This window comes from Zosterops lateralis (assembly GCF_965231275.1).
Source record: "Zosterops lateralis genome assembly, chromosome: 8".
NCBI lineage: Eukaryota > Metazoa > Chordata > Aves > Passeriformes > Zosteropidae > Zosterops > Zosterops lateralis.
Window position 1 is genome coordinate 29,302,454 of NC_139768.1, and position 17,571 is coordinate 29,320,024.

The window sequence follows — 17,571 nt, forward strand, 5'->3', positions numbered from 1 at the left end:
TTTATTTGTTTCCGTGTCACGACGCCCCGGCCGGGGCGGCTCCGAGCCTGTGCCCGCCCTTGCCCACCCTCCCCCCGGGATCAGGGCTTGCGGGGGGGGCTTGGGAGGGGAATGAGCCAAAAATTGGGAAGAGAGAGTGCCACTACTGAGGAAAGCGGGGGGCAGCCTTGGTCCCCGCGGAGCCGCTTTGTCGTGCTCCCTCCCCACCTGCCCCGCGGAGCCGGGGTCGGCTGCGCTGGCGCGCAGTGATGGAGCCCCCGGGGAAAAGGGTGAGAAGGACGGGGCTCCCCCGGAATGACCCGCCCGTCCCTGTCCGGGGCCGGGCGGATGGCGCTCCGGGGGCGCGGGAGGCCGCGGCAGCATCTACCTGCGGGGATGCGGCTCCCGGAGCCCCGATGGGAACTTTCCGTGCCCGGCGCCGCGGGGCGGCCCTTGCGCCGGTGCGGGACCCGGCGGTGCTCGCCCCTCTGCCCGCCCGGCCGGGGCTCCCCGCGGCTCAGGCTCCCGGCGCCGCCCGCCCCAGGACGGCGGAGGTTGCGCGGGGCGCGCAGAGCCCGGGGCTCGCCCCGACGTGGGGGCCGCCGCGGGGGGCGGGCGGGGCGCAGGTTCGGGGCCGCCCCTCCGCGGGGCGCGCAGCCACCTGTCCGCCCCCCGCCCCTCCGCGCCCCCCGCCGGCACGTGCCGCCGCGCGCCCGCGGAGAGAGCGCGCCCATCGCGCCCCCCTCCCCTCCCCTCCCCCTGCGCTGTCTGTTCCGGCCGAGCCGCGTCCCTCCGCGCAGCGCCATGAATATTGATGTGTTTATATAATCGATAACCCACTTTCCATCCCTTCCCGGGGAACGGCGCTAAATAAATTCGGGACGCGCCGCCCGCCCTCCGCGGCGGCCGGGGGGGCGGCAGGGGGTGCGCAGCCCCCGCCGTGCGCTCCGCGGCCCCGGGCTGGCAGCGGCAGCGGGAGCGGGCGGTGGGAGCGGGCGGTCCCGCCGGGCGCGCGCGGACGAGCAGCGCCCCTCGCGCCGCAGGAAATGGTCTTTATATTAGACATATACGGGCAGGTCCTGTCAGATCCGCAGCGCGCCCGCCGGCCCTTTCGGCCCCCCAAAAATCGCCGAGCGCGGACCGCGGCCCCGCCGCCGCCCCGCCGCCTCCGCGCCGCCTCCCCGAGGCCGGCCGCCGCCCCGCGGCATTTTTGCCGGGCCGGGGCGGGCGTCGGGGGCCCGGGCGGCGTCGGGCGGCGCCGGCGGCGGGACGCGGCGGGGCGGCGGCGGGGCGGCGGAGCGGGGGGCGGGCGGCGGGGGGGGGCGTCGCCGCGCGCGGCGGGGCGGGAGGCGGCGGCGGCGGCGGGGCGGCGCGGGGGCGGCGGCGGCGGGGGGCGGCGGGCGGCGGGGCCGGCTTCGCCCTGCCAGGACCTGCCGGGCTCCATTCACGCCAACAAGTTTGGGAGAATGTTGAGTTCAATCGCGCCGGAGCCGCGATGGAGCGCAGCGCACTGCAGGTACCGCGCCGCCCCGCGCCCCCGCCCCGCCCCGCGCCCCCCGCCGCCGCGGAGCCCCCTCCCTCCCTCCCGCGCTCCCCTCCCGCCGCCCTCTTCCTCCTCCTCCTGCCCCTGCGCGGCGCGGCGCGGCGCGGAGCCGGCGCTGATGCCGCTGCCGTGTTGTTGTTCCCCGCAGTGGGTCGGCGCCCCGTGCGGCTCGCACGGCCCCTACGTCTTCTACAGGGCGTTCCGCTTCCAGCGCCGCGGCGGCGGCCGGGCGCGGGTCCTCTCCCTCGGCGACTTCTTCTTCGTGCGGTGCCGCGCGGAGGAGCCCGCCTGCATCGCGGAGCTGCAGCTGCTCTGGGAGGAGCGCACCAGCCGGCAACTTCTCTCCAGCGCCAAACTTTATTTTCTCCCCGAGGACACCCCCCAGGGCAGGACCAGTGACCATGGCGAGGTGGTAAACGCGGCGCCGGCCCCCCCCCCCTCCCCCTTTTCCCCCCGCGCCCGTCCCCACCTGCATGCCCGGGCTCGGCTCCCCCCTCTCCCGGCTCCCCCACCCGCGTCCCCCTCCTCGCCGTGCGCGGGGCATCGCGGAGGGGCCGCGCCGTCGGGGCGCTCCGGTGCGCGCTGACCGGGAACTTGTGCGGGCGGGGGAAGGAGGGAGGGACGGAGGGGTCGGGCTGCGGGGCGGCCCCGGCACGGCGGGCAGCGGACTGTGTGCGGGGCGAGCCCCGTCCTCCTGCCTCCTTAACAAAAAAAAAGGAAAAAAAAAAAAAAAAAAGAAACCCAAAAAACAAAACCAACAAATCAATTCCCCCCCTCCCCCCCTAAACCTCACAAAAAAAAAAAAAAAAAAAAAAAAAAATCCCTCAAAACAAAACACTCGGAAAAGCGGGAGGGGGGGGAAAAACACGTTGGGGGATTTCGATATTGTTCGGGGCTTTTTTTAAGTATTCGATATGTTTAAGAGGGCGGAAATTACGAAATGGAGGGAGATCAAACGCTCTCTTGCTGGCAGGGACGTGTTGAATAAAGTGATAAATGACAGGTACGGGAATAATACATTCAAATAACTTGCAGATATGCCTGGGCGTATTTGGGAGCCGCCGCGCTCCCGGCGCAGAGGCAGCTCCGCACAGCCCGGGATGGGGCCGCGCCGCCCCGCCCCAGCCCCGAGCCCTCCCGTTATCTGCTGCCCAAATCCATCGCTTCGGCCTGTGCTCCGGGGCGGGGGACGGCGGAGGTGCCTAGGCAGGGGCTGCGAGGATGGAGAGGGTTCCCCAGAGGGGCCGGAGCCCCGGCGGGAGGGAGAGGAGCTGTTTCGGGGGAAGTTGTGCCGGAGATGCCGAGGGCCGGGTGGGAGGGGGGCTGTCCGCAGGGCTGTTTTGGGAGGCACGCGTGGCTGTGGTGTGCCCGCACACGCGTCCGCAGCCCAAACGCCTTCCAGAGCCGCCTTCGCTCGCTGCCACCTCTTCACTTTAATTTTCTGTGCGTGCCGCTGAGATAAGGGAGCCTTTTCCTAAGAATCAGGGAGATGACAGTGAGCAATGGATGCTCTCAAATCGCCCGTGGTGACTATTTAAAACTGTGCCTCTGCGTGTCTCGTGCGTGTGTAAAATGAAAGATACTTGGAAGGGAGGGGGGTGGGGAAAGGGACACAAATCATTTTAATACGCCTTAATGATCAGCTCATGTTACTGTGGTAGGAACATCAGAGAAAATTAATCCTACCATTACGAGTAAAACGCTGCTCTGGTACGAGAGTTCTCAGCTGCGTGTACCTTCCTAATAATACGCACAATTTTATTTATTTTTACATGCAAACACCGCTAGTAATTAGCCGTGTGATTATACTTGTGCATTTCATTGCGGCTTTAACTGATGTCATTCCACATTATTCAACCATATGAAAACAATTTTCAATTAAGATAATGGCACGCCTTGAAATTATGCAAATGCCGGCCGTATTGTGTAGAATAATTATGACAAATGTAAAGCAGGTAAAAAGTTTCCTAATGCAGTTGTGTTTTACACCCCGGTGATGTCATTTCCCCTCTGGCCTAAGTTAGTCATTCATTAGCAGAGTAGCAGCAGCAGCAACAGCAACAGCTCTGAGTGATACTTCTCTGGCAGGGAGCCTACAGAAACCGGCACTGAGAGCCAGGGCCTAGAGAGGGCAACATAACACTCCCATTAAGAAATGTACTTTGTTTTCACTTACTCCATTAACTTGTTTATAGACATTGGAATGATTTTTTATGATCGATTTTTAATAGTTTGGAACAATCCGAGCAGTGCTTGGTGATGTGCAGGCAGCAGAGAGACAAAAGGCTGGGTGCTGGCTGGGTGGGGGTAACAGCTCTCATTGGGGTGCAGGGGCAGCTCTTCCCCCTTGGCACCCCAAAGTCTCAGTCCCTTCCATAAATGACATCTACACTGGTCCCGAGAGGGGCAGCAGGGCCACCTCTGGGGTCACAGGGCTTCCTGACTCTGGACTGGGCTCCTTCTGCAGGGGGAGATGTGGCTCTCGAGTCGGATGCAGCTGATAGCTGATAGGGGACCTAATTTGTGGTGTGGGACTGGTGATGGGATAAAACACCTCATCTTGCATTCGGGGAGTAGGGAGGGAGTGAGCCAGTGCTTAAGCATGTATTGCAAATCTGCGGTGTCCGAGGCAGAGGGTGACAGGGCCACTCGCTGTCACTGAAATTGTTGGTGAGGGGAGCAAGGGCTGCATGGCAGGCGTGTGATGGAGCCCACCAGAGATTTGGGCACAGTCTCCAGCAGCTACCTGCGCTAGTGGCGTGATTAATAGAAGCAGCTGGCTGCCTCTTTTCCATAATAGCAGCACTGACACTATGACAATATTCAGCTAGTGACTGTGAGAAGGGAGGAGAAGCAAGGAGGGATGTAATGCTTCTGTTACTCAGAAATTTCTGATGGCGTATTTTATCTGATTGCCAAATGTTTGAGCTAATCAGCAATAAGTGTAAATATAAGTCTTTTTATAGCTAGCTGAATTCATCATCCAGATTGAAATATAACCCTGGCTGCTGCTAAAACCGGAGATTTCCATGCACTGCCCAGATCCAGGGAAGGTTCAAGCCCAGGTGTGCCTCCACTTCAGTACCCTTCTCTCCACCTAAGGCTCAGCATCCCCATCACCTCAGTGGAGAAACACCCTTTCAATGCCAGGAGCTGACCAGAGATTGTTTCCCAGAGAGTCTCAGTGGATGGTGAATGTGGGATGGGGCTGCTCACATGCAGCAGGTATGGGTGCTTCTGACCCTGATGCTCATTGCATCCCAAGGAGTCGTGCATGGAGAGGCTGGACCAGCTCTGGCATCACACTCAGACCGGGGGTCTTGCTGCACAGGAACAGCAGGGGCACTTTTGTAAGAGCAACAGGGCCTGTGAGGCCACTGTTAGGTGAACTTGAAGAGTTTTGTGCTACTTCACTGAAAACTTTGTTGCTGCTTTTAAAACACTGTGCCCTGGGCAGGCTGCTTCCCACCTCGCCATTAAGACTGGGCACTGCAGCAGGTGCAACACTGGCCAGAGAGCAAGAGCAGCCTTCTCTCTCTTCTCTCCAGCAGGGAAGATGTGATTCTCCTCCATCCCTACAGGTCCATTGCCAAAACAGAGTCTTTTGCTGGAAGGGGTCACCACCTTGCCTTGATTTCCTCATTCACTCTGGTCTGGTACACTCCCCTGTGTCACCTTCTGCAAGGAGGACCTCCTTGATGGCAGGTGCCTCACACAGGGGTCAGAACAGGATGCGTGGAGGCCTATGAAGATCTGGAGGGAATGCCTTTAAGGGCACCCCATGGTGTTTGAAACAATTTCATGGGGTGCCTGTGGAAAGCAGGCCCCCAGCTCTGTTGGCACCCAAGTGTGAGAAGCTGTGTGAGACACTGTCAGAAAGTGCCTGCCCAGTCTCCCTGTGCAGTGCCCTGGTACTGTGGCATTCAGGGGGCATGAGGTGGGCTCACCCTCCAGCCCACAGGGTCTTGGACAAACCCTCCTCCAGCTCATTTACTTCTCTCTGCTCCAAGGGGTGGTGTGGGGCTGTGGAATGACTGACCTTTGCAAAAGCAGTTGTAGAGCAAAATGCTTGTTAGTGCCTTGTGCTTTCATGTTTTAAAGGTGTTGGCATTAATTAGACTAGGCTTAAAAATCTATTTCGAAGTTGATACTCATTAAATCCAGGGATGGTATTTGATGTGATGCATGCAATTCCTAAAAAACCCTAAGCAAGCAACTAATTCATTTTGCTGGTATGACATTCCCTGCATTGCCCTGCATCATGGTGAGTGCTGCTTCCATTGAGGCTGGACTGTCAGTGGGGATCTGCCTTTGCTTCATTCATCAGCAGCAAAGTTTACTACGAACTCATGTTGATTTCGTCTCTTCTCCCAAACTGGGGATCTGATGCAATGTTTTTCGCCTTGCAAATAATCCTTACTCATGCAAGTAATTTACATGAGTAAGCGTTGCTCATACAGAGGAGAGGAGAGAGCTAGTTTCCTGTAATTATTTCCCTAGAAGTATTTTGCATTTTCAGACTAATTGAGGGAAAGGAAAAAAAAGAAGTCACTCCATAAATGTGTGTCATTTATAATTGCAGAATAGATTCTTCCAGAAAGTTAAGGGAGTCAGTGGATTTGTCCTCTCTTCATTTCAGGATGGATGCTGACAGCATCCCTCGAAAGCCTGGTTCATTTTGTAGGGGCTGTCCACTTGGCAGGGGTCCAACCCCAGTGCATAAAGGTAGCACAGGCTAGCCCAGGCATGGTGTCTTATTTCTACGGTGCTTTATTGCCACCCCCCTAGAAAAATGTGCTACTCCCTTTGCACAGTAATAGATTTTGGTTTTTTTTTTTACAGACGTAGGAATCTGTACGCTCTTATTTGAAATGAGAATAGCCCCGTTTTAGTCTCCACGGTGTGTGCCTTGTGCTCGTATCTGTCAACACTGGTAATGGCAACACGTTTCAAACATGCAGATTATGATTATTAAAGAGTGCTTTAAAAATCATGCTAATAGCATCAATCTCCAATGTACACTTGCTCAAATTAATTCAGCTTTGGAAATCAGGCACACTGTAATAGCAGTGTTAGAGAAATGGCATTTGTCATAAAATATCGTGGGTTTGGTAATTGCATATCCACTCTATATTTTTATCTCTCTCGCCACCAGCAGCATATGCTGGCAAAGGAAGGAGAGGGCAATGATATTACTCAGAGGAGCCACATGTTGCTAGCCATTAGCCAGCAATCTGGAATATCTGGTCATTTAAGGCAGATTCCTTTAAAAAAAAACAAAAAAAAACAAACTTTTTATTTTTTTTCCTTTCTTCTTTCCCTCCCCTTCCCTGTGCATTCAGATTGTAAAATACACCCACTGCTTTCCAGAGTTGCTGTTCCCAGTCTGATCAGTGGCACTAAACATTAAACTCTTGTCTTTGGAGAATAATAGGCCTCACATGGTACACCCTCAAGCATGTTGAGATACTGTGCAGGCTGTAAAATCAAAATGTTCTAATTGTGTCTTTTAAATAAGCATAGGAGTGAATTAATTAGACTATATTTTGTCTTTAGTTGCTTAGTTACACAATAGTATTCCTAAGCGCAAGTAAGATAAATTGGCTCTTTTTGTGCTGCTTGTCCCTTAATCATAATTACTGTATTGCTCAGGAGAGTAACGCATATATAGATTTTGCATTTTTAATAATATTCAAACAATATGCGAATGATATAGAAAGTATGTTCTGATTCAGGCTTTCATATGCTTTTATTTGGGAAGAAGTTCTACTGCTATGGGAGCAATATTTGCGTTAGTTGCTCAGAGATGTAGTTCTGGGAAATACATAATTGAAATATTCTTGCAATGCTTGTTCTAGTCCTTTCATTCGCATTCAAAATAACAATGCCTTAAGTCTCTGAACAGTCATCCACTCCTGATTTAAGAGCTTTTTCTCTTTGTGTGTGTGTGTTTGTGCGTGTGCAGTGTGGGTTCACACCCAGCGTTAACTCTGCACAGCCTAGGCGCTCGCGTGATTCCGAGTGTTGTATCAAGTTGAGCTTTTTATTTGTAGCTAAAATGCAGTCAGAAGGTCAGATGAACATCGGCATTTTATGGCATTAATCCAATGACCTTAATGCTTGGCAGGCGTCCATGTTTCTATGTGAAGGTGCCAGGGTTATAGATAATAAAAGAGTTTGTTTTCATTTTCTGGATATTTTAATCTTTCTTCGCAAAGCATAGCCTCAGATTTGGGGGACTTGGGGCTACTCTCAGGGGCCAAAACTTTAATGTCTTACTGGATTCTTGAACGTTAGCTGCTAATGATGGGCAGATTGATACAGATACTGAACAATGGAAGGTTCTGGCAAGAAAACCCCTAGACATGCTCAGTGGATGTATGTGAAAATTGGCTCCATTGTTCTGCTGTATGAAAAGCAAGTAAATTATTTACAGATATTTGCTAATTAAAGCACATATTGTTTTACCAGCACAATAGAACACAATATAACAAAAGACAAAAGAATAAGCTTGCATAATTTAAACCTGCTAATGCCATGTACTCCTTGTTAAGAAAAAATATAATTATGTAATCTATGAGGAAAGCTTCTTGTTCTGTAACTGTAGTAGGCAAAATTAGGAATGAATTACTTGTCAACTTGCCTAAACTAAAACAGCTCTTTGAGATCTGTGAGCTATCTGACGGGAAAACATTTTGACTGAAGCCTATTTTCTATTTGGTCAGAACTTCTATCTGCAATGACAGATATAAATTCAATTTGAACCTCTGGCTGGGAGTGGGAGGAGGGAGAAAAATACACCCCAGTCACAAAGGAGGAGGCTCACAGTAGAAATGTCATGTCTAACTGCTCACAGCCATCCCTCTGTGCCCCCCATCTCCGCCCCACTTCTGGCCCCATGTACCAGTACCCCAAAAATCATCCTACAGAGACATGGTGGTGTTCTGCCCCAGGTCCTTTTGTGTGTCTCGCTTTGGAATTACTGAGTCATGTGGAAAATGCTGCTTGCTAATACAAGGGAAAGCAGAAACCATAGGACTTCACGTGCTTCAGCCATGTCCTTTATAAGCCATGGTCTTTTCTCTTGGTTTTGGACCCTGGCAGAAGGGATGAACACATCAGTGTGAGTTTCAGACAGCTCTGTTCTGCTATGCTTAGGCTGGGGAAATACCTGTCACCTGAATTTAACAAGATCATTATAGCCCTTTAAAGTAATTAGGAAAGGATTAACAGATGAAAGGTTTTGCCTTGGCCTCTTTAAAATTCTCTGGTGTGCCAGGTAAATTTCTGATCTCCACATAGGTTCGTGGGTGGAGAGCAATGGTCTCTGTATGTCCCTTTATGTAGGCACCTCCAGGGAGCAGGTCCAGACCCCAGTGGTCAGTTGTGCTCCACAAATCCTTTGGGACACCTCTGTCTGCCCTGGGCTAGGGCATGTGTGAGGGAGATGGCACCAAATGAGGCACTCCGAGCAGGGTCAGGGCAAAGAAAGCTGCCCCTGCCTGTGCCAGGCTCTGGAGCCTCTTTTTAGGCTTCCCTGTCATTCAGTGATCCCATCTGTGGAACAGGGGAAGCAATTCCCACCTGGCAGAGCTGTCCCCCAGTCTCCAGGTCTGCAGCATCCTTGCAAGGGTTCTGCTGGAAGAACAGGGGAGTATATGGCAGGAGAGTCCTTCATGTGCCCTGTAAGGGAGGCTGAACAGGGGACATCCCAGAGCCAGGCCTTTTCCATGACACAGCCAGTTTTTTAGCCAATTTGTGGTCCTGCAGTCTTAAAAACCTTTGTGTATATTCTCAGCCCACCACTGGCAGCAGGGAGAAAGGACCTTTTTACTCTAGAGGAAGTCTCTGAGAGCAAATCAGTCCTGTACAAATGCTCACTGCCTCTTTAGAGCTGGATATGGTCCCTGAAGGAAGTGCTGCTTTTAGGAGATGCTTCTGGAGACCTGGGTTTGGGTGACTTTGGGTGAGTGGGTTAGGGCTGAATTGAGATGACCTGCTGTCCCAGAGCCTTGATAGTATCTGTATGGCAGAGAAGAGCTCTGGACTAAAGACAGTGATCAGGACCTTTTGTTTTGACTGTGCTGTCAAATAAAGCTGATGGTACGTCCCTCAAACATCCAGGTAAATGCCTTCCTATGGGAGAAGTGCTTATTGGCAACATGTCCCCTCCTTCCCTTCTGCATGTCTGGAGCATGACCTCCTGCTCCTCAAAGGGGTCTAGATCCTGAGTCAAGAACTGCCTTGTCACATACACATGGTACAGGAAGGTCCTTTTCACTTGAATTGCAAAAACCCTAAAATATATGTGGGGCGTAAAACTAGCCCAGAATAAGAGAGGCCTTTATGCCCAAATGAAATAACAATTCTGTTATCCCTGGTGAATGCAGTCCTGAAGAGTCACACTGTATTTTTTGCTCCCGCGGATGAATGTGTTTTCATCATCAATGTACTGGGTTGCAAAATACGCATCCCCGGCCATCTACTGTGCGAACGATTTCACGGAAATGACTTGAAGATGTTTTCTAATGCAAATCATACTGATCATATGAATGACATGCAGTGTCTCCTGTAATTATCAGCAGGAGTTTTTACAGTACATCTCGATGTTAGGAGACAGCCAAGCAGGTGTTTGACTCTCTCATGCCCTCCAGAATTCCTTAAATGACCTCTGGAAGTACTGGAGTGAAAACAGTCTCAGCCAACGTCAAAATTTTGAGATATCTCAGTTGCTGTAATTCTTTTAAGGCTGCCTCAATGTCTCTAAAATATAAATCTTTCCTAGTTATTGGCAATGAATGAGGAGTTGTGACGTACTGTATGCGGGTGTGCAGTCAAGATGTACGACCTCCCTGTGCTGCCCTGTGACTCTCTGCCTTGTAAGAGTTAATATTTCTTCTAAAAAATAACTATCTGCTTTAAACTATTATAACTACCTGACCTGTTTCCCTGAATAAAAGTATTTCAACCATCTGCTGAGTCAGGCAATATAGCATTCTGTGCTCTCATGAGGCTGTGATGGTTGCTTAGACAACAGTGACATAATATTTAAGCATAATGGCTCTTGAGAAGATGCTGTCCTCTTCTCCCTGGATGACTTCTCTGGAAATGCAAATCCAGCATGCTCTTAAAAAAACAAGAGATGGAGAAGGGTTTGTGTCACCATCTTTCTAAACCATCTCCCCATTTTCTACTTGATAGGTGAAAGAATTGTACTTTGCTTAGAAGTCTTGTAAGACATGCTAAAATTACAGGCTGACTAGATAACCATTTTTACAGAAGCAGCTAAAAAAGTTGCCTCTTTCTATAGTCAGTGCTTATTTCGAGATTTAGACAGTATTGTGGCTGAGACCATTGATCCATTAGACCACTGACCAATTGGTCTGGTCCACCTGATAAAGCTCATTCCTGAGCAGAGTTGAAATCTGTGCTGGTTGTTGTCTCCTTGCTGTAGCAGGAAAAAATGATAATTAAAGACTTAACTGTGCAATGGAAACCTCATAAACATATCACTTCAGAGCATAGCTAATACATGATGAGTTGATTTTGTATAGATAGAGATATATATGCACCGTTTGCGACGTGGGTGGTTTTTCATGTTTACACAGAGATACAATTATGAATGACATGAAGGTTATGCAGCAGATTTCTTTAATCTTCTAAAGGTTTGTTAGTCATGTGTCACCGTCTACCTGGTTTTTATTTTTGCAACATCTGTATTCCTTTGTCATCTCGTTGAAGGGGTTTCTCTGGCTGTGGCAGTAGATAGCGAGCAGATAGTTTGATACCAAACGGGTGCAGGGGCTCCTGTGGCTGGCAGAGCTCTGCAGGTCCCAGAGCAACTTTTGTCATGATACAGGGCTTAACCAAAAAGGAGAAGGACCCTTTTGTCACCTGCTGCTCAAAAAACTCCCCAAACACCACAGTAGTTTGGGGCTGAGCACTTGGAAAGGTTGCATAAGAACGTGTGAAAGCTTGGCAAGGCACATTGGGACTCCAGAGCTGGTGAGGTCGTTGGGTGACCTCTGTTAGGGCGGTGTGGCAGAAGGGCAGATGACCTCCTGTGTCAGCAAACTGCCAAGATGTGGGGAAGGCAGCCCTGCTGGGGCTGCCCGTGGCTCAGGCTCCTCAGGAAGGACTGGAGCCTCCTGCCATGCCCTGCTGGGTGATATGTTTGTGTGATGGGGCACCCTGGAGGTGTAGGCCCACACTGTGAGGTCCTCGCTGGCAGAGGAGGCCTGCAGTCTGATCTGCAGTGTTTGAGGAGTATTCGAGGAAAAACGTGGACAATTCTGTGTGAATTGGGTCAAAAGTGGGTGGTAGGAGAAGGGAGCAGGTCTGTCCAGTTCTGCTGTGTGACAGGCAGGGTGACCCAAGGCAGGCTCTGAAACACTTCAGGTAATTTTTCCATTTCCCACCTAAAAGTGAACTGGGCCACGTTTCCCTGGTGCCGCCGTGGTGATCACTGGTGGAACAAGGGGAGGACATGGGTTTGGGGCCAGCCTGGTGCCCTTAGGGACAGGGCTTTGGAGTGCCCTTAGGGACAGGGGTTTGGGGCCAGCTCGGTGCCCTTAGGGACAGGGGTTTGGGGCCAGGCTGTGCCCTTAGGGACGTAGTTGCTGCAGGAGTGACAGCTGTCCTTGGGGACAAAGCTGATGTGGAGGTGATCGGGTGGCCCTGAGGGGCCATCAGCTGTGGAGGGAGGTTTAGGCCAGAGCTCTTGTCCTAGCACAGGGACAGGCATGGACTCCTGTATTTTGTATTTGTGCTGGGCTGCTCTCTGGTGCCATCCTGGGCACCTCTTTGCACTCTGTGTCTCAGTGGCATTTTGTGGAGAGCTGGGGGGGGGCACAGGGTGGTCTTTTTGCTGTGTCTTCCTTTCCCTGGCCCCTCAATCAGTGTGGGGATGCTGAATACCCCGTGTTCCCATGGCTGGATGTGCTGCTGCCACAGGAAACTCATGGCTGAGGTGTGTTTTCCCCAGCTCCCCCAAAAGGTCCTGCCTCTGCAGTTCCTCCTCCATGGCAGCCTGGGCAGAGCACACCAGTATAGCTTCACCCTTGGTACAGTAGGGCCTTTCTTTTTGTTGGTTTTTGTTGTTGTTTATTTTTTTAATTTGTTTTTTTTTTTTTTCCTCCTGTGTACACATCATGTGCATGTGTGTGAAAGTTTTATTCTCAAAAACAAGTTTATTCATTGATGATGTAATAGTGATTGTACTTTTCTTTTGGTTAATAAATTGTCTGCTCAGCTTACTTTGTATGCCAGCCAAAATTAGTCATACCAGTTCTTGGAAAGGATATGAAGAAACTAGTCATTGAAATCATAATCATTTGATCATGAGAGCTATTTGGAAAATAATATTTTACCAGAAGCATGTCTGATCTCCAAGTCAGGTTTTTGTTGTTTTTCTGGGTTTTTTTAACTGCTGCTAAGTAGATTTCTCTGGTATGGAATATTAGAAATTGTGTAGTAGGTGGTGATGGTATTCAGCATCCTAAGAGAGGACGTCATCCAGAAATTGCTGAGACTGTCTGCAGGCAGACTGATATTTATATATATATATATATATGTATTTTTTTTTTCTATCCTGACATTTAATAATCACTATGTAATAGCTATAAAATGCATAGCAACTACAGCTTTTTTATTTGAAGTGGATGGTGTAATGAAATTGGGTGAAACCATCCATTGAAATTGTACTTTGTAGTACCCAGTGCTTGTTTACAAAGTATTGACGTTTGTCATAAACAGAGATTTAAAGCATCACTGTTATTGTTTGTTGTTTGGTGGAGGCTCTTATGCTGTGCAGCGATAAAGGAAAAGATTTTATTACAAGCTTGCTTAGCATATAAACACGCTGTTCACTTCTGACCAAATATTTGTTATTGCACTAAATGTAATGAAGGCGCCCGCTTATAAAACAGTTCTGTGTTATATAAGGAAGAGTGGAATATCAGATCTGTTTTTTTACTAGAATTACTTCAGATTTTGTATTGTGTGCAACTTGTCACAATAAAGCTTTTTTTTTTTTTTTCCATTGAGCAGTATTTTATTTCCTGAGGAATGTGTTCAGTAGACAAAAAACAACACACAGAGAGAATCAATCATGCTTTTCCGTTTCTTTAATAACTCAAAGAATTTCTCTCCCCTTTGCAAATACTTATGTTCATTTGAGAGAAAAATTGGATTCTGGTTTATCTATTTCAAGAACCTGTAACCTTATTTAGTGTTAGAAATGTGTGGTGTGCAAGGTATGGCGTTCAGCCAGCTCTCATTACAACATAAATTATTTCTGCTGTTTTAACCAAAAAATCTGGAGTGTATCTTGCTGGATATGTATGTTTGTTTGTTTATTTTTTGAGGCTTTCTTGATCCCTTCCTCAGTGGAGTCAGCTGTAAAATATTCTGCTTATTCACCATGACTGAGAAGAGTTGATTGTTTCCTGGAAGGTTAAAATCCACCAATTAGGACTGTTTAATTCGAGTGTATGTTCTGGAGGCTAAACTAAGTTTAAGTGCTTTTCTTAGAATGTATGTTTTAGAAGGGGAAAAAAATTACAGTTCTGATCTTGAAAAAGGTTTTAAGAAACATGAGAATGTGCAAGTTTCTTTTGGTGGGAAGCACATTTATGTAGTATTTCTTTTGGGATTACATCACGATTTTATTTAATTTTAGGGACAAAAGTTAAATTCAATATTTGTGTCTAAGCCAAGGGAAAATGTACCATAAACATAGGAATTTTCTGGTGAGTCAGAGTTCCAAGAATCTGAGATTTACTTAGTCCATTTATTTCAGGACTAACTATAACCATTAGTCATCCAGCCATGAATTTTTACATTTGCAGCTAATTGTACCTAAAAAGCAAGCTTTCCCTCAAGGCTTTGGGGAATTATACAGAATGTGATTTGGCAACCTGCATTTCAAATGCCTTTTAGGATCATTGCCCTGGTCCTAGAAATTGTCTTTAGATCATGTGTATTTGCTTCAAGTTAAACAACTAATATTTCCACTTAGGTGGCAAGAGGAATAAATTAGGCGCTAGCTATTCTGTGATACAGAAAAATTACCCAGCCTGCAGCAAGACAGGCTTTTGCAGGAGCCAGTGCAGGATGATATTACTGCTTTCTCAGTCTTTGGGGAGCCCAGAGTGACATGTTGTATTCTCATCTGATCACTTCTTGCAGGATGAAGTTATTGCTGTTTCAGAAAAAGTTACTGTGAAGCTCGAGGACTTGGCAAAATGGGCACAGTCCGATTTCTCCAAGTGGAAGTGTGGTTTCCGGGCTGAGCCGGTCCAGCCCATGGATGGGGGGAAGAATGGGCAAAAAGAGGCCTTGACAAGATACAGACAATCCACACTCAACAGTGGCTTGAACTTCAAAGACATTCTGAAGGAAAAGGCTGACCTTGGTGAGTATCTCTTACTTTCTCTTGTGGGACGGGGCCTGTGGGAGAGTGCCTTTGGAACAGAGATGAGCCTGATCCTGCCGTGCCATTGCAGATTCTCAAGGTATGTCTGAGCCTGGGGCAGAGGTGTGGCGATGAGATACCTGTGTGGGATGAGTGCTGGTAGTGAGCTCATCTCAAGCTCCTTGCAGACTGTGGGGTAACACTGTGAGACCTGTCTGTATGGCCCCAGGCCCCACGGCTCAAACCCTGGAGATGGGCATACAAATAATTGTCACAGGCTCTCCTTGGGGCTCTGCAGGCTGGAGGATCAGGTCAGAGCTGTACACTGTGGGGAGAGGAGGCTGACATGTCTTCCTGAGGCCTCCTGGGACAGGCAGGGATGAGCAAAGGCCTTTCATTTCTCAAGTCCCATCTTCCAGAAAGTCAGAGATGCTCCTGGTGCTTGTCCTGACTCTGTGCAGTTGGCTCTGGGTCTCATTCAGTAGGGATGTGTCCCTTCCATGGTGTTTCCTTGTCAGCTTTATGTTGCTGATATATGTTGCTCTGAGCACCCCACTGTTGTCTCCACACATAGACCTGTGCTTTCTTCCCATTTGTTTTCAGAAAGGGAGGTAGTAGCTCTGCTACTTTGGATGTTTGCAGACAGGCTTGCAGCTGTGGGACTGCTTTGTTGCACAGGCACTCACACCTATAATACCTGTGGTGGGTTCCCAGGTCCAAGGGAGATGGGTATCCTGTTGGTAAACGTGCCTATTTGTGGTATTAGGACCTTGGATGTGTACCAGCTGTCAGAGATGGCACTTTGAAGTGCATAACAGGGACATTTCTCTCTTCTGCCACATTTTTGATAAATGTTCCATGTTTGAACATCAAATTTAGGCCATAATGTGTGAAAAAGTAAGAAATTAAAAGTTAAGCCTGATGCATTTAAGGCCAAGCTTTTGTATCTGTGTGAACAGGAGTGCAGGGCCAAGTTCAGTTTTATAGTGTCGTGACTGGGTTGGCATCAAAGCCAAGTTACATGAAGCTGAAGATCTGTCTTGAAGGATTTATCTTCTGCATCTAATTTTTCTGATCTTATCAAATGGTGAAGTGATTTTGTCAATCTCATGTTTTACCATTAGCTATGTAGGCTGGAAGATTAAAGTGTAATTGGAAGTTGATTTTACTTTTCATTGCATGTCCAGGAAAAAAAATAAGCCGTGCAATTCTTTCTCTCTTTGCTTTTTTCTGTGGTTTCTTCTAGTTCATAATTACATGCAGTAATTTTCTCTGCTATTGCCCTGGTATCTTCTTTAAGCACTGGATTTATTTGCATTTGTTTGTTGTGTCAGAAGAATCTTAATGTTTTTCAGACAGAACTTTTGTGTGCTAATGTTTTCTTGTTTTTGTTTTCAACAAACAAAAAAATCCTTGTGGTAAGTTATGAAATTGCTATTATCTACCCTAGGAGCCAGAGAAAATTATCTTTAAGCCCAAAGCTTATAGTTGCATGTTAAGCCTTTCAAAGTAGGGGTTATACTGAAAACACCCGTGGAATGCAAATGATATGGTATAATTTTGATAACCCCACATTCTGATGTTGCTCATTTTCAGTTGGTGGCTCTGGCTTTATTGTTGGGTTGGGGTTTTTTTAGTAGAAAAGGGAATTTTGGTTAATGTTTGGTTATGACTGCTTTTATCTTCCTAATGACTGGTTGACAGGAGTGAAACCAAAGGTTCACAAAATCCTATAGCTAGGATACGTTGACTAGATACATTGATATAGACAATTGATCCAGCCTATTAAGGGAATCAAATTTCCTAAATCTAGTATTGAAATGATTTTTTTACCATTTGAAAGAGCCAAGAATTTAATCCTATTTTGCTTCCTGGATCTGACACAAAAGCTCAGAAGAGTGGTGATCTTTGAAGCTTGTGGAGCAGCCCTGGTTGGTCCTGTAGGCAATCCATGAGCTCTAGGGTTTGTCTCATCCATGGCATTGAGCACCAATGAGACGGAGAAGATTTACTTCTCTCATTGTGAGTGGCTGCTCAGGGTTGACATTGCTCTGGGAGTTGGTATGTTCCCAGCTGGAGGCAAAGGCAGGAGCAAGATGTGCCATGTCCAAGGTGTTTGAGGAAATTTTTTTCCTGGACATGCTGGTGTTGTCTCTTCTCTGCTGTCAAATGGCAGCTTTACAGCCTGTTAGGACATGAGATCTTTTCCAATACTCAGTGTCTCACCAACAGAGCAGTGCTCAGCTGCAATGATCAAAAGATTTATTAGCAATAACTTCTGCAGCAGGTCTCCGGCACAATGGGATGGGGTAGCCTTTCTTCTTAAAATAGGGTTGTATACTGTAAAATACTGTTGTATACTGTGGGCACTGTCACACAAAGGTCCCTCACATGATGCTGATGTTTAACCCTGGCTGTAGATGGGGAAGTTGCTGAACCAGGTGTTGAAAAGGCCTAGATAAACAACATGATCTCCTGGACCCCTTTTTTCCTATGAAACAGCATGTTTCCATTACAGAAAAATCCCATGAAAGTGAGTAGATTCTGCAGCTTTTCCTACTAGATGTTTTTGGATCAAGCTCTAGAAGGTAATAGGAAATGATATCCCTACCAAAGAGCTCAAAAAAGCTTTACA

General features: G+C 48.6%; 1 protein-coding gene across 2 annotated transcripts in view; it reads left to right on the forward strand.

Annotated features, from left to right (window-relative positions):
• Positions 1-1,438: 1,438 nt before the first annotated feature.
• Positions 1,439-17,571, forward strand: part of ARID5B (AT-rich interaction domain 5B) — a 114,380-nt gene continuing 98,247 nt past the window's right edge. The window contains exons 1-2 of one of the 2 annotated variants that reach the window (XM_083865906.1): positions 1,439-1,495; positions 14,711-14,936. In XM_083865906.1, coding sequence (XP_083722032.1) covers positions 1,475-1,495; positions 14,711-14,936 — 247 coding nt within the window. In that variant the 5' untranslated portion in view covers positions 1,439-1,474. Of the gene's footprint in view, positions 1,496-1,569; positions 1,932-14,710; positions 14,937-17,571 lie in introns of those variants that run through there. The other variant, XM_083865905.1, reaches the window with a different exon arrangement.